At 35.4% G+C, this 16,739-nt stretch overlaps 1 protein-coding gene across 3 annotated transcripts in view; it reads left to right on the plus strand.

Annotated features, from left to right (window-relative positions):
- The window catches only part of DMD (dystrophin), a 2,292,284-nt gene that overhangs the window by 922,840 nt on the left and 1,352,705 nt on the right, over window positions 1-16,739 (plus strand). For all 3 annotated transcript variants that reach the window (XM_056131284.1, XM_056131279.1, XM_056131278.1), the window contains 3 exons: window positions 801-980; window positions 1,597-1,725; window positions 3,680-3,850. In XM_056131284.1, the coding sequence (XP_055987259.1) occupies window positions 801-980; window positions 1,597-1,725; window positions 3,680-3,850 (480 nt within the window). The remainder of the gene's footprint in view (window positions 1-800; window positions 981-1,596; window positions 1,726-3,679; window positions 3,851-16,739) is intronic.

Consider the following 16,739-nt stretch of genomic DNA (forward strand, 5'->3'; position numbering starts at 1 on the left):
CTGCCCCGCTTGGAGAGCCCAGCAAGTTACCGAGAGTATCTCGCCCGCACGGCAGAGCCTGGCAAGCTACCTGTGATGTATTCGATATGCCAAACACAGTAACAACAGGTCTCATGATGGAGACGTTACTGGGCCTGCTCGAGCAAATCCATGAACAACGGGAGGACTGTGACTGTGACTGTCATATATCTATCCGTTAAATGCATACAATTTTAAAGATATATTAGACTCGTTATGGTAATCTTCAGATTTTTTTCCTGAATACTCAATAAGGAAACCCTAGTACATTCAGTATGATTTTAATAACTCACTGGGGGTACATTTGGGCTGTGAATGTAACTTAGTTGCAGGTAGCACTGTAGCAGTTTCCTCCCATTGTTCATCGATTTGCTCAAGTGGGCACCAACAACTTCTCTATTGTGAGACTTCTTGTTACTATTTTTGGCATATTAAATACATCACAGGTAGCTTGCCAGGCCTTGCGGTTCAGGCGCGATACTCTCCCTAGCTTGCTGGGCTCTCCAAAAGGGGCAGAGGAATTGAACCAGGGGAGTCAGTGGAGGTTGTCCACATGCAAGGCAAAATCCCTACCACCCTATTGTTTGTGCTATTGCTCTAGCCCAAGTTGCAGGTAGAGGAAGTAATTTGCATTTGAAAACCTGGCTTTGATCCCCTAGTACCTCACAAAGCTATAACTTTATGTAAGTGTAGCTCTTAAAAAATCCTACCATCATAATATAACACGAGACCACTTTGAAAGCAATGGATCTTAAGAAGAGGCAACGCTTTCCTTTTCACAGGCTACTCAGAAAGAAATTGAGAAACAGAAAGTTCACCTAAAGAGTGTGACAGAAGTGGGAGAGTCATTGAAGACACTTTTGGACAAGAAGGAGACCTTGGTGGAGGATAAACTGAGTCTTCTGAATAGTAACTGGATAGCTGTTACTTCCAGAGCAGAAGAGTGGTTAAACCTTTTGTTGGTAAGAGAAGTGGCTGAAAGATTTTCAACTCCTCTACTTCATGAGACACAAATTTCCTATGTGTTAAATGAATATGTTCGTGTTGCACATTCCTCACCTCCACATGGGTGCTGATTCACAATGCTATGTAAAACTGTATTTATTTTATATTTATTTTTCCATGTTGGTGCTAATTCCTTATGGCATCTGCACCAGCAAGTCATTTGAATGAATTTTTCTCTTTAAGTTTGTGGAAACTAGGATGCAGCTATTAAGAGGATTATCAAAATTTATCCCTCACAGAAAAACTTTGAAGATACCTAAGTTTGGGAATTAAATTTAAGGTTTTTTTACTATTTGTTTCCGTTTTTTATTGGTCCTGATATATGTCCTACATTCCTGTATTATGTAAGTATCTCATATGATTTTGACAAATTATAGGAATTGCAGATTCTTTTTTATGCGTATTCAGTCTCTTGAATTCCCATAGCAATATAACTGTTAATTTTAATATGTTTTGTACTACAATTTATATATATAAAAGCTGTAGATTTATAGACTTATTAGGAATGCAACTCTTTATGAAAATAATACTGTTTAACAATAATATGTCGTGATGTATCTATGTAAAATTAAGGAATACAAGAAACACATGGAAAACTTTGACCAGAATGTGGATCACATCTCAAACTGGATCATTCGGGCTGAGAAACTTTTGGATGAGTCTGAGAAAAAGAAACCTCAGCAGAAAGAAGACATACTTAAGGTAGAAAATTTAAAGCTATGGAAAGTAATTTTCAAATAAGAGTTAAGTCAATCTCCTTGGTCCTAAGACATTGCAAGGGCTTCCTAATAAAAGTGAAATGTACTTCCTGTCTTGTCTCCCTAACTCCCTCCCCTTCTTCCTTCCTTTCCTTTTCCTTCCCCTTCCTCCACTATTGTTTCCTTCCACCTCATTCCTTAATTGAGATGAGAGTTAATAATTTTCATTTATGGAATCTGGATATTTTTCCATAGTCAATTATAGATTTGAAACTTAGCCTATTAGGAGAATGGAATTCAGTGTATATGGGACATTATACTATAAATACCTTCCTATTAATAGTAGTACAATCAAAGATTAGTTTCCCAACACCATTCAAAAACATTTGTGTAAACTTCTGTAATCCAATGATTTTAACATTTTTCCTCTGCTCTTTCCAAGTCTTAGAAATTAGTAACAATATTTAGCTTACAGAAAATTGAAGTTTGAACTTTGAAATGTATATAAAATGGCATCGTGTCATCTTTTAATAGAGATTGAGTGTTATGACATCATAACCCTTTGTTCCCAAAGGCAGTTTACTTTTCACTTCAAAATAAATGGTTCTTTGAAAATAGTATGAAAGGTGTTATATGAAAATGTATTGTACTGATGCCTTATTGTCTCTTTTTTATCACAACCCTCTCAATTCAATAGGAAAATAGGAAGTTTTAAAATACCATTTAAATAAATAATTTCATTTTTAAAAAATTTTCTACCATCTTTGCTAATTTTATTTGGTATGTAATGGACATCAGAAATAGTTTCTGCTTATAAAATATTATTTTTCTCTTTTTTTCCTAAGGATCACAATTCCTTTATACTGAAAGCCTAGAAAATTATTTTCACTATAGCCAAATTTATTTACACAAATGTTTATACTTCATTTTTGCCTTTAGTTCAATTTTGACATGAAGTCAGGGAATGGCACTTTTTTTCCTGATTCACACCCATCTGGGTGCTCTCAGTGATCACTCCCAAAGATGCTGAGGGGAAGACACGCTGTGCTGGGAATGAACCCAGGCTGGCTGAGTGCAATGCCTGTGCCCACCTGCTGTACTACTTCTCTGAACTGCGATTGGCATCTTCTGATGAAGTATGGGGAGTTATAGGAAATGAGTTATTGCTCGTCTAGCATTTTTTAACCTCGTGACACAGGCAGAACCTTCTTCAGTCCCTCATTATCTGACACAGAATTCATTTCTGTTAGAAAATCAATTCTTGTTGTGGCCTCAATATGAGGAGCAAGAAAGAACTCAGGAGAACTGCAATGAAATGGATGATTGTCCTTTAGCTGCTTCCCCTCCCAAGTAGTGAAAGGTGGTTGCATCCTTTGGAAACCAAGTGAAAGTAAAATAAGACAAAATATAAACATATTGTTGATGATGATTGCAGGCAAGAGAGGATGGCAAGAACTCACCCTGTTAGCCCTCTCTCAGATTAATAAAATCCATTGGAGCAATAGCACAGTGGTAAGGCGTTTGCCTTGCAAGCAGCCAACATGGTCGACCCAAGTTCAATTCCTCCGCCCCTCTCAGAGAGCCCGGCAAGCTACCAAGAGTATCTCGCCCACACGGCAGAGCCTGGCAAGCTACCCGTGATGTATTCAATATGCCAAACACAGTAACAACAAAAGTCTCCAATGGAGACGTTACTTGGCCCGCTCGAGCAAATCGATGAACAATGGGGGGACAGTGACATACAAATAAATATTGGTCAGTCATAAGCAATGGCAGTTGACTGATGAAAAGTGACTTTTGGCTTCTGCAGTTTTCTGCATGCATTTGTTAGTACCCCTCCTGTCCCCACTTTCTCCCCTCCTGTCTTCTTGTTCCCGTCTTTGCTCTTGTGTTGTCTCTAGCTCTGAACTTCCATTGGTCACTAACATCAAGCCCTGTTTCTTGCTCACGGAATATAGCGTTTAAAGGCTGAAATGAATGACGTTCGCCCAGTAGTGGACTCCACGCGTGACCAAGCAACCACCCTGATGGCCAACCGCGGCGACCACTGCAGGAAAGTAGTAGAGCCCAAAATCTCAGAGCTCAACCATCGATTTGCAGCCATTTGTCAAAGAATTAAGACTGGAAAGGTAGGAAGATCTGCTCCAAGGTGGAAACTAGTGCTAAGTGATCTCTTGCGCAGGTTGCGCTCTACTCTGAAGGGGGCACGCATCCCCCACAGCAAGGTGTTCAAAAGGAAAATGAAGGCCAAAATGTTTTTAAGGAAATTTCACCCTTGAATCTCACGAAAGAGTACCCTCTTGCTCTCTCCCCGTCTCTCCCCTCCCTTCCCTCCTCCCTCACTGTTTCTGCCCTACCCCATGCACAGCTATTTTAGAACTGCACTCTGCACTGGTTTACATATGTCCTTTCAGGTTTCACCTACAGCAAAGTAACCAAATGCATGCTGCAGGCCTACAGCAACCACCCCAACAAAAGCACAAAAGACATCCATCTAAAGAAAGCTCTCTGACCTATTTTGCCAAATATAATATTGCGTATTGTAACATGGATCCAGTACCCCAAATGAGGCCTTGTACTTCTGCATGATCTAGTGTGTCTGTACCTCTTTATTGGTTTGGCACTTGTGTGTGTGTATGTGTGCATTTAACTTGCTCTTGCTAGTTGCCGATACTTACTGTGACAAAATCCATTTGACTCTAATGAAATGCTCAAGCCATCCCAACAAATTCTTGCAAGCCTGCATATCTGAATTTTTGTAATTTTATGTCTATTTATTTTCTAATTCATGAAGAACAAAGGAATATAGTTCTTTTGCATGATACTTATATTTGTGTAACATTCAATGAAGAGTAAATCTGTCTATGAGAAAGCTTGCAAAAGTATATAAATATGGTATTATTGAATTCTAACTCTTTGGGGGCATGTCAAATGCAAGAAATTATCCCCAAATAGATACGATGTAGTTTGCCATAATTTTCAGCATATATGAGATGTTTTAAAATAAAATGTTGTAAAATAAATATCTGTGTTTACATATGATGGCAATTGCTAAAGTGCTAGAAATACTCTTAAACAAGAAGAAGGTTAGTGAAATATTTGTGAGAAAATATGTTTTAAAATGTCAGGTAAGTATTGCTTGCCATAAAGATAAGAGAACACATTTGAAAAATTATTTTGAAAAGTATGAACACTAAATAATAGCATGATTTGCAGTTCTGAATTTTCTAAAGCTTTACACTGTGCCACTGTCATATATAGTTGTACATATTTGGAGGCACTTCTAAAATATGAAAATGTGATTTAAATTTAAATATTTTAAACCTGAAGTTTGGTTACTCTTCTAAATGTCTCTGGATAAAAAAGGTCACTTTAAACTATTGCTTCTTTATAATATTTAATTTAGCTAGTTTTACCAGTATGTAACTCTAAGCAAGCCATTGCCACCTGAAAAAATATCTGACAGACAATTCAATGTTAGAACATATTTTTTTGAGAAAAAGTTACTCTGCTGCTTAAAAAGAGAATTATTTTAAATTGGTCTCTCAGATATTAAAGATGTCCTAGTGGTATTTATTTTGAGCACCTAAGAGGTGAATTCAAATCCTTCCTACATTTTTAATTGTCTTCAAATATAACCTATGTCACAGAATATTTAGAAAAATTCTGGTGTTAATCTTTCAACAATGTGTTAAGATAAATTATGTCACAAGGTTGTGACTTAAGATAGTGAAAAATTGTAGAATTTATTCTGCACCATAGGAAAAGACATTTGTGAATTCTCATTTCAAGTTATCATACATTATGTGTGGCACCTGATGCCATTCTTTTATTTTGCTTATTAAAGAAAGCACATGCTATTTTTAAACAGTACTTTGAAATACATATAATAATTGACAGGCCTGTCACATTTTACTTTTCAAGATGATAAAGGTTACTGGATGCAATCGAGACCCCATTTGGGACTTTGAAAAGATAATTCTGCCTGTCAGCAACCATAGTGCATGTAAAAAGATGCAAAGAAAAGCTTATTTGACATTTTGTTTATTCATTGTGCCCACTCCTGGTATCAAATTTCCATTGTGCTAAGGGGTGTGGAACTTTAGAAAGATATCAAAGATAATTACTTCGGAAATAGTAGTCTCCGAAGACAAACATGAACACTTTTTTTCAAAGATCTAATATGCTTTACACTAGTATGCACCCATTGAGATGCTCATTTAATGAAGATGTCCTATCAATCAGATAGTATAACAGGAAGAACAGCAGACATAGATGACCCTAGCATTAGAGCAGATGATTTCCCTGACATCCCATTTCATTAGTTTGTAGCATCAGAGGCTGAACTCGATTAGTTATGATTGTGATTATGATTATTGTCATTACTGTTTTGGAGCCACATCAGTAGTGCTCAGGAGTTACTCTCAGCTTACGTTTTTAGAGTTACTCCCAGGGGGGTAACTGGCCAGCTACCCATGCGTTATCTGATATGCCAAAAACAGTAACAATAACAGGTCTTATTCCCCTGACCATGAAAGAGCCTCCAATATGAAGGAGAGGCTGCTAAAATCTCAGGGCTGGGACGAATAGAGACATTACTGGCACCCGCCTGAGTAAATCGATGAACAATGGGATGACAGTGATACAGTGATACTCCTAGAGGTGCTCAGGGGACCATGTGGTGTTAGAGATCTAGCCTAGACCTGCTTGCAAAGCATATGCTCCACCTTGTTGAGCCATCTCACTGACCCTACCTGATGGAGATTTAATGTGAAACTAGCTATCCAAGCAATGCTATTATTTTGAACAGTGTATACAACATATAATGATAGGTTTACTAAATGGGGAGATGGCCGCTCTTCCACCTCTCCTATTGGAGATTTCAGGAAAGGTTAGTGACATTCATAGAACATGTAAAATATTTTACTTAGAATGGTGGCAGTTAGCTATATTTAGACCCTGATAATATAAAATTTGTCACTTCTAGTGATGTTTTATTGATGCAATGGGGGATTAAAAAGATTTACTTAATGATGTATGTATATGTTCACTTATGGAGTAGAGGTACTTAGGGCACACTGAATCCTCAGAGGCAGCCTATTATCTCCAAGTCAAGTTTCGACTGTAGTAGGTTTGATTCAGGGCAAGACTGGATAGGAATATTATCTCCCTATAGTAGAGTGCATAGATAGGACTCATCTATAATAATCTGGGTTGGGATTGTGACCTTTCTACCCACATAAGAGATTCTTACAGAATATTCTTTGAAAGATTATTTAGATAACTCAGTTAAGTAGATCAGAACTTGGTCCTGAAAAATGTCAGGATATCATCTCTGCAGTGCCATAGATACAGTGCATGGGTTCACTGCTATTTGGTAAAGAAAGAAAAGTTGGGTATTTCTGTGCCTACTGCAAAGACTATTTATGGAAAGAAATCCAAAAGTCCAGAAAGCAGTAAGATATGAGGATCTTTGAGGTGGTCTGACAATGTAATTATTAATGCCCAGCAGCCCATGGTCATAATTTTAACTACCAGTGATGATTGGTGTGAGTGGAAAAAGTTTTAAACTCAACACTACAAAATTTACTTTCCACATGAACTTGCAAATGACCATTCAAAGCCTTATTTCCATGTAGAAAAACAAGTATGATGCCTGTGTTATTTCAATCTGAAGATGCAGTGAGATTCAGATGACCTAATAAGTGTAAGAACATACATTTAAAACTCTACAAATAAATGAGAAAGCAAATTGTTCAAATTGATGACCATTTTTGTTAGTTATTTTGGCAGAATGGAGAATTTTTGAACCTTTAGGTTTTAATAAACTCAGAAGTAAAAAATAAGGGAATAACAGCTGATTTTCTGACCTGTCTTGAATTGGATAGGGCGAGAGAGAGATTCTATTACTTTGCAAGTTCTATCCCCACTGCTACTTAATGTGCTAAGGAAGTTTTGCTTCCAAATAAGATCTTTAATATAAAATGCTATATATTCCCATTCCATTTAGATGAATTAGTGTATCCATCTTATGTGAGAAAGCTTATAATCTTTGCTAACCTATAAGACATAAGATTGATTAAACACCTTTTAAATTTATTTTAAAATAATTTTTATTGAAGCACCATGACTTCCAAAGTTCTTCATAGTTGAATTTTACACATACAATTTCTCATCACCAATCCCACAAACTGTGTCAAATTTCCTCCACCAGCATTTCCAGGTTCCCTCCCATATCCCCCTCACTCCCGCCTGCCCTGTTGACAGGCACCTTTCTAAGTTCAGTTGTTAATGTTTGTGTATCTTGACTTAAGTGTTGTTGATTCTGGTTTGGATCTTTGGCTCTACCATTCCTTCACACCACCTTTGTACTCTAATCCCCTGACCCAGCTCCCATTGCTTTTCATCTCATTCTTTTCTACTTCCCCTCCACTCTCTCTTTCTTCTGCTTTATACTGTGGGGCAGAGGTTGATCTGGAAAACCCCCATTAAAACATTGCATTCCCTGTTTCAGTTATTCTAAATACCATATGTAAGCGATATCATCCTGTCTTTATTCTTCTGTTTTTGTATTACTTCATTCAACATGATGGCTTCCATTCCATCCACGTTGCAGCGATTTGCATGATCTTCTCATTCCTTACAACTGTGTACTATTCTATTGTGTATATATTCCACATTTCTTGAGCCAATTATCTGTTATTGGCCACCTAGATTGGGTCCAAATCTTAGCGAATGCACTGAGTGCTGCAATGAATAATGGTTTGCATACATTCATTGGAATGAATACTTTTCTGTCCTGTGGATAGATACCCAGAATTGGAATTGCTGGGTCATATGGGAGCTCGATTTTGAGTTTGCTGAGTATCCTCCATATGAATAGGAGGATGTTATGATAAAAAATAATGATAATTTTTAGAACCCATTGTAAAGTTGATGGAATAAATAGACAAAGGAAACCAAGTCTCATATCTTTCTGCTTGAGGTCATCTGAACATGGTTGCATAGCAGGATATGGGACCTATTCTCAGGAAAAAGATGATCAGAAGATAATAATAGAGAAGTGGCAGGCAAATAGAAATTGACTTCTTAATCCTGTTGCCTCTGTAGGCACCATCCTTCCTATCTTGTGATGGGAGGGTTAGCAATTTGTAAGAGTTGATGTTTGATGTAGATTCTAAAGAAGTGATGAAGAGTTAGAGTAAGGAAGCGTTCTGAATGAACTCCTAGATGTTCTGTACTATTAACAGTGCTTGGCACAGTGATGTTTTAAAGGAGCTTTCAGTTTAATGGTGAAGCCAGATGTGCTCATTGATACTAGGGATAAGATAGAATAAGTTGTTGAGTGAATTTAGCAGGCACTCTGGCAACGTAGAGGAAATAAGCATTGAATATCGGACTGTCCTTGAAAAATTCTGAGTCGACACTGTGTTAAGTTTGCCTACAGAATGTTGAGCATGGAGCAGGAAGTTTAGCTGTGGATGTAAAAGACTGACAAGGAAGATTATATACAGTGTGGACTGAACAACAAGACCGATAGTTTATGCTTAACTCAATAGTTAATAAATACATGTGGATTTTGTCTGTGGGCTGTTGATATGTTAGTCAAACTCGTTGTGAAGAGAATTGAAGTGAATAATAACAGAAAGAGAAACCAGTCAGGAAACCATCTCAATTGTCTCATCAGTGCTTCTCAACTGGAAGCTATATGATCCCCTTTGGGTTCTCAGGATATCCCTGGGGCGGGGGGGGGGTGTGAAAGAATCTCATGAATGGGGTGGGTTTGGCATGAGACTAGTGGGACAACTAGTAGGATAGTGAAGGCACAGGAAGGAAACAAAGTAAGGAGGTCACGGTCAGAAAAAAGGTTGAGAAACTCTGTTCTAGATGAGGAAACATTGAATATCTTGATAAAAAGGATAGGTATGGAAGAAAGAAGGAAGCTGTGATCTGAGTGAATTTATTACACATAAGAACGAAGATGGTACACTCAGAGATGATTCAGATTTAATTATGATTTTCTATGGAATTCTGTGTATGTGTTTCAAGAATGAAATATGTAATAAGGTAAATTTGTCACGTTATAATACTTCAAAAGAATGTCAGTAAAACAAGATTGGAGAGATAGTACAAAGGTTAAGGCATTTGCTTGCATATAGCCAGCCCTGCTTTGAAATCTTAGCAACATTATGTGGTCCCCCAAGTACTGCCAGGGGTCACTCCTGAGCACAGAGCCAGTATAGCCACTGAATACTGCTGGTTTGGGCTCCTCCTCAACTTCCCCTGAAAAATGTAACAGGTTTTAGAGGTAATAAAAGGGTTTGGGCACTTGTCTTGCATGCAGCTGACCCTGCTTTGGTCTCCAACACCATATATGGTTCCCTGAGCCTCACCAAAAGTGAGCATCAGTCTTGGAGTCAAGAGTAATTCCTAATCACTCCTGGATGTGGCTTAGCATCCCCCCAATTTTGGCCAAACTTGCTATGTCCAGTTAATATAGGCAAATTTCCTGTTAGAAAATATTATGAGATGTTACTCATACAGTTTACCTATATTGTGTTCTCCTCTAGAGGTTTTGATATAATTTTCTTTGTCACTGAAATGCTAAAATATTTATCCTGCAAATGTTATTAACCAAAGAAAAAGTGAATTCAATCTGTTTCAAATGCTTATTAAGAGTTATATTCAATCTGACATATGTATACAAATATGTGTATACCATATGTTCTTTAATTCCCATACAGGTATTTAAATTGCAGTGAAAATCTCTGTTTCCATCTATATGGTCATTATAATTCTAACAATATATATATAACAAACTCTGATATGGGTATAAATATTCAGAATTCTTTGCTATAATAAAGTATAAAATTTTGTCTCCAATCAGTTTAGCATAGCATTCTTTGTACCAAAGCATTTAAGATATCTATATGGAGTTCTGAAAGAACCACTGATTTTCCCACTTAATATTGAATATATTGGGGAAAACACCTCACCTTATTGACTTTTATGTAACTTAAATAGATAGTAGATTTGTATAAGAACCTTAATATATGTTTAACATGAGTTTACACGGTTATCTCAAACCTCAGATGGAAATGTCTGTTTCTATAAATATAACCTAGAATGTCAAATTTTATTGGATATTACTATTTTAACAAAAAGCTAATTTTATATAATCAGCTCCCTCAGTATAAATATATTAGTGTTTTTCCCCTTTGTACTATACTTTTAAAAATCATATTTTATCTAGCACTTTGTATGGCAGTTGAGAATGTGCTCTTTTACCGGGTGCCATTGTTATTATTTATAAAATACCTTTTATTATCATTTATGACGGTAAATGAGAATATCCAAACACAATTTTGGATTGTTAAATATTCCTGCAGCTAAAATCTTTGATAGTAGGAAATTAATACCAAAACTGTGTATCAGTGCATCCCCTCATCAATTTCACTGAAATAAGAAATGAACCAGCAACAGAATTTCTATATTGACTTTCTTCATATTTGTAACTTGCTAACTTGCTAATACTATACATTCTATTGAAGCTTTGATTTTGAAAATTCTCCCTTCTAAAATAATTTCAAATATTTTAAAAGGAGATTCCATGTTTGTGGAGCAATGGCATTTGCTGGAGCAAACTGGACATTCCTATTATTGTGACATTCAGAAAGGCAAAAGCTATTTATGGCATCCTTATTGTAAGGAAGATGATTTCTCTGACAACTGGAGACATGAGAAAGTATAATTGTTCGGTGCAGAGGCTTTTAGGTACTGATAGAGTACTGTGAATTTGCCACCCTGTTCCTCAAGTTCTTGCAATCAGATAATATGCTTTGAAACTTTAATGCCCAGTTCATTGATATGCTCTCTTCCACATGCTGAGACTTAGCATATTCCATATGTATTACTATAAATTCGTCCAATTTCACTTAAAACATAGTGAATTCAGTACAGTTCTCTATAGTAAAATCAAAATAACAGCAAAAAATAAATAGAGAGTCAAAGGGAGGAAGAAAGAACAAAAGATTTATAAAAAAGAACCCCAGATGCTTTTGTTCCTAATTACACTTGCTCCCTCATTTTTTTACAGATAACCACTTCTCCATTCCTATTTCACTTCCAGTTACTATAGTCATCATGAGCTAGATATATATTCCAAGTTATACTTAACCACAAGTACACAATAGGACTGGTTCTTGAATCATCAGTGTATCTTCAATTTTCAATGTATTAAATATACAATTTTAAAAGTAATTACACAAATTGTTATGTAAATTAGAAACTAATAGGGATATACATGGAAATTTTCTTTAGTTACCCTCACAGCTTTTGAATGTTCCATTTTTTCACATTTGTGTCCTCAAAGGAACAAAAATAAAGCAGCACTTCACCTAATATGAAGAAGAATGTAACCAATAAATTTTCCCTATACTAAATCAATTTTAAAGTTATATTTTACAAAAAATTCTTATTTCTCTTTCTTGGAGTTTGTTCTTATGGATTAAAAACACGTAAATGATTAAATCTATAACACTTTATCTGATTATCTTTATTTATGAAGCTTTTCAGTACACTATTTCTCTTTGTAATTTTTCCTCTGCAAATATTTTAATTTGAAATAAGTCTTTATATAATATTAGTAATTTGTGTTTTTCTGTATTGTAGGATGTTAATGGTCCTTGAAAATTTATTCATTTTTGGTTTCCATGTATTATTCTTATTTCATTTTTCTATAGTGATATTGTAATTATAAATAAAAATTTTGAAGTTGCAGAATGGAAAGTGGAGACTCATTGATGTGAAGCTATTTAAAACCAATCTGTAGCACTTTGGTTATTAATTTTCTATTTGAATTTTAGTGTCATTTGAATGTAGTGTCCATTTATCATAATTATTGAGACTACATCGTCCATATTAACAAATGTTTAATTTGCTGTCTGTGTAAACACAGTCAATATTATGTTAGTGAACTATGCACGTTGGAAGTAATATTTAACTGAAAATCTTACATTTTAAAGATGATGAAATGTATTTGCATAAATTTTGGATGCTTCAAATTAATAATGAATCAATTTGTAATTAATTTTGCTTTTATCCAGCATGCCATGTTTGTTAACTTGTTTGATAAGTCACCTTTAAATGCTAAAATTTTAACCAAGCCTTAAATTTTATTATTCCCGCAATCATTCAGCAAAGCACAATAGCTGTTAAGCAATCTGAAACAACATTAAAAAAATCAAGGAAAACAAAATGTTGTCTTTCTCAGTTTCTCTGTCTCTTCTTTCTTTTGTGTCCGTTTATCTCTCTGTTTGGCTATTAAACTTCCCTATGTTTTATTTATTTGCATTTTGTATGACTACCAGTCATGCTAAAATCTCTTAATTTGAAAAGGTAAGTAAAAGTTTAAAGTGGGCCAGGTTTAGTCTTGGTTTATACATTATCTGCTGTATAACTTTTGTTTGATTTTTTTCTGTGTTTTCTAGACCTATCTCATGTACACTGTCTAACACTGTGTGATTTAATGTGATTCTAATTCTTCTGTAGTCCTATGTGTTATTCAAGTTTAAAGGAAGATATATGCACATTAAGACTATTTATCCATCATTGATTTTTCATTGTGGTACCAGGTTCACAGTACTAATATTAATGTCTGCCTCATGTAATGCTGCTGCAACACACTCACTACCAGAGTATATTTGCTATAGAAAATCCCTCCACCACTGTCCCTAGGTATCATGCCTTTAATTTCCTTAAATAATTTAACATAATTATGAAACAAAAAGATATTATAATTTTTATGTTTTAAACATTGGTGACTAAGTTACCTGTTAAATTACAGATGCTTCTTTTTGTTTTGTTTTGTTTTGTTTTGTTTTGTTGGGGGACCACACCCAGCTATGTTCAAAACTTACTCCTGGCTCTGTACTCAGAGTTCACTCCTGGTGGGGCTCAAGGGATAATGTGGGGTGCAAGGGATTGAGCTCTGTGCATGGAAAGAAACTTACTTACTGTTTTATCTCTCCAACCTGCGTGATAGTTGCTTAATTCTTATCCATTTTTAATAATATTATATAAGAATACCAAATTAAAAATGGTGAAGATCCAAAGAATGACATGTAAAATAGTAATTGGTTGAAAACATAAAAGTGCTTTCTTTCCATATTATAGTATGCATGTCCTACTAGGAGCCAGTAACTCATGAGGAATCAGTACACATTTCTTTTCTCTTGGAGTCTTGTTTTAATACAGAGCATTAATCACATGAACATCATGTGATTGATCTCACCTGCCAATCATAGAGCCAGAGGATTTAAGTAATTATGGTTATTAACTTGACAATTAACTCATTTGATAATCTAAATCAATACTATCATTGGTATATGTGCATCTGCCGTACAAAAAAAGCGTATATTTGCTATAGAAAATATAGAGTAGTTTAATATATACTCCTAGATTCCAGGATTAAAATCTTGTTAGGGTTAAAATCCTTGAGTTTCAAATCACACTTTATTCAATTATGAAATATATTGAAATATAACCTAGAATTGAATCTAAATGAGAAATAGTGACTCCTGATGCAGCATGTGGAACCTATTACCATGAGTTGTCCTTTCCCTACATGCTTCCTGAAACTCAAATGACGGACATCGGAATTTTCTAAATCCTCCAAAATTTACTAAATATATCTCTTGACTTTTGACTATTATTACTAAGTTATTATAACTGTGATGTATTTCAAACTGTGATGTGGTTCTTTTCAGTATTGTGGTTATACTTATTATCACTGGGAATTGTCTAAAAAGGTAGCCATAAGACAACAAAAGCTTGAATGTTTGAAATGTGACTATTCCAAATTAAGAAGTGTTGAAATTAAAACATGTCCAGTGGGCTTTAAAGTCTTAATATAATAAAAGTTATCACAAAGTATTAATTTGTGAGTTTACATAGGTAACATATTGGATATGTTGGTTAAATAACATTACAATTTATCCCATAAGTAAGTTTTACTTTTTAATATTGCAGTTAGAAAATTTTAGATTATTATATGTATATATACATATATATTTGGATTATATTTCATTTCAATGAATAGTCATTTTTTTCTTCCGAAACTCTAGTTTTCCAAAAAGTATGATCTTAGCCTGTGGAGTCACATGAACAGAACTCGCAGATGAAACAATATGAACAAAACTTTATTATTCATTACTATTTGTCAGACAGACACAGGATTTTGAAAGATTATAATAAACACTATCATATATCAAAATCATTATAACTTATGCACATTTATAATCATATTTACATTAATTTTTGCATCACTATGATTCAAAAAAGAAACTGGGACTTAAAGAGGACAGATAGCTAGTAATTTCCTCTCCTATGAAATGGTGGAGCTGAGATTCAGCCTATCATTCTTATTCAGATGCTGAGGCTCTTTGTCAGAAGCACTGTAGCACTGTCCTCCCCTTGTTCATTGAATTTCTCAAGCAGTCACCGGTAATGTCTCCATTGTGAGACTACTTGTTACTGTTTTTGGCATATCAAATACTCTATTGCTAGCTTGCCAGGCTCTGCTATGGGGACAGGATACTCTCAGTAGCTTGCTGGACTCTCCGAGAGGGGCGGAGGAATCAACCTGGGTTGGCCACATGCAAGGCAAATGCCCTACCCACTGTGCTATCAATCCAGCCCTTTGTCATAAGATTGAACACATTTTTCCTCAAACATTTTGAACTCAGGGCCTCAAAATTCCACATATGCCTTCCACCACTTGAGCTATCTCTCCCTGCTCTGTTACAGCATTCTAAAGACATTGAGCGAAAGAATGGGAGCTCGCTGGTAGAACTGCAAGAAAGATAGATTGTAGCAGCTTTGAGGGGGTAAAAATGGTTAGAAAGGTGTTCTTTTAGCATGAGATTAAGAGAAGCCTAGACTATTGTGTTGGAGCTTGGTTTATTTGTAAATTTTGAGAAGTGAAGGGCCAGGATTAAAGCTGCATTTGGTAACATTTATTCATCCTCAGTGAACTGCATGGAACTGATGATCCAGAAAGAGTTTATAACTCTGTGGGTAGGTTATTAGTTTAGCTGATCTGAGGAGAAGGAGACATTATTTCTGGGAATAGAACTCAAGTGGATCATGGTGAATGAATTGACAACTCTTAAAATGTATTAGACATTAAAATGAAGTGTTGAAAAATAATGACTTGATTGTAAACCCAAATGACTGAGAAGATAGTCTTATATTAATGGAAACATGGTATTTGTTGTTTCAAGCTGTTTGGAGGAAAGATAATGAGCTCATTTCTAGACAAGTTTAGCATTGACTTGACTCCTGAGATTCTAGGATGAAAATTTTGATGAGGTTTCAGCTAAATATGAATAATTGATATTATGGAGGTTAGAGTTCAATTTGCGAAGGTTAGAGTTCAGTTTATTAGTCAAGTATATTGAGAAAGAAGCACAGAATTCCAAGCTTTGAGCCTTTGAAACTACTAGGTTTGAATATCTGGAGATTAAATGAGCCAGAGAAGAAACTGGTGTTGGAATAAAAATGATGATCTGCAGGCAAATGGACTTGAGTTTTATTGACCTCCAAGTGGTAAATATTAGTTCCTTTAAATAGTATTAATCATGCCAGGTGTGGCACTCAACACCCCTATAACACTTATATAGTGACAAAATAGTATAGAACATTGGAATTATTCTTATTAAATATTAGCAAATGTGAATAAAAATCCAAGAACATAAAATTCCATTAAAAGTTGTCAAGTTTTGTTTACAAATGCTTTTTTTAAATAATTTTTTCTTTGTTTAATTGAATAACCGTAAACTAAAAGTCACAAAGTTATTCATGATTTAGTTTCAGGAGCAATAGCACAGCGGTAGGGCATTTGCTTTGCATGCAGCCAACATGCCCGACCCGAGTTCAATTCCTCCACCCCTCTCGGAGAGCCCGGCAAGCTACCGAGAGTATCTCGCCTGCCCAGCAGAGCCTGGAAAGCTATCTGCA

This window comes from Sorex fumeus, unplaced genomic scaffold, assembly GCF_029834395.1.
Source record: "Sorex fumeus unplaced genomic scaffold, SorFum_2.1 ptg000086l, whole genome shotgun sequence".
Taxonomy (NCBI): Eukaryota; Metazoa; Chordata; class Mammalia; order Eulipotyphla; family Soricidae; genus Sorex; species Sorex fumeus.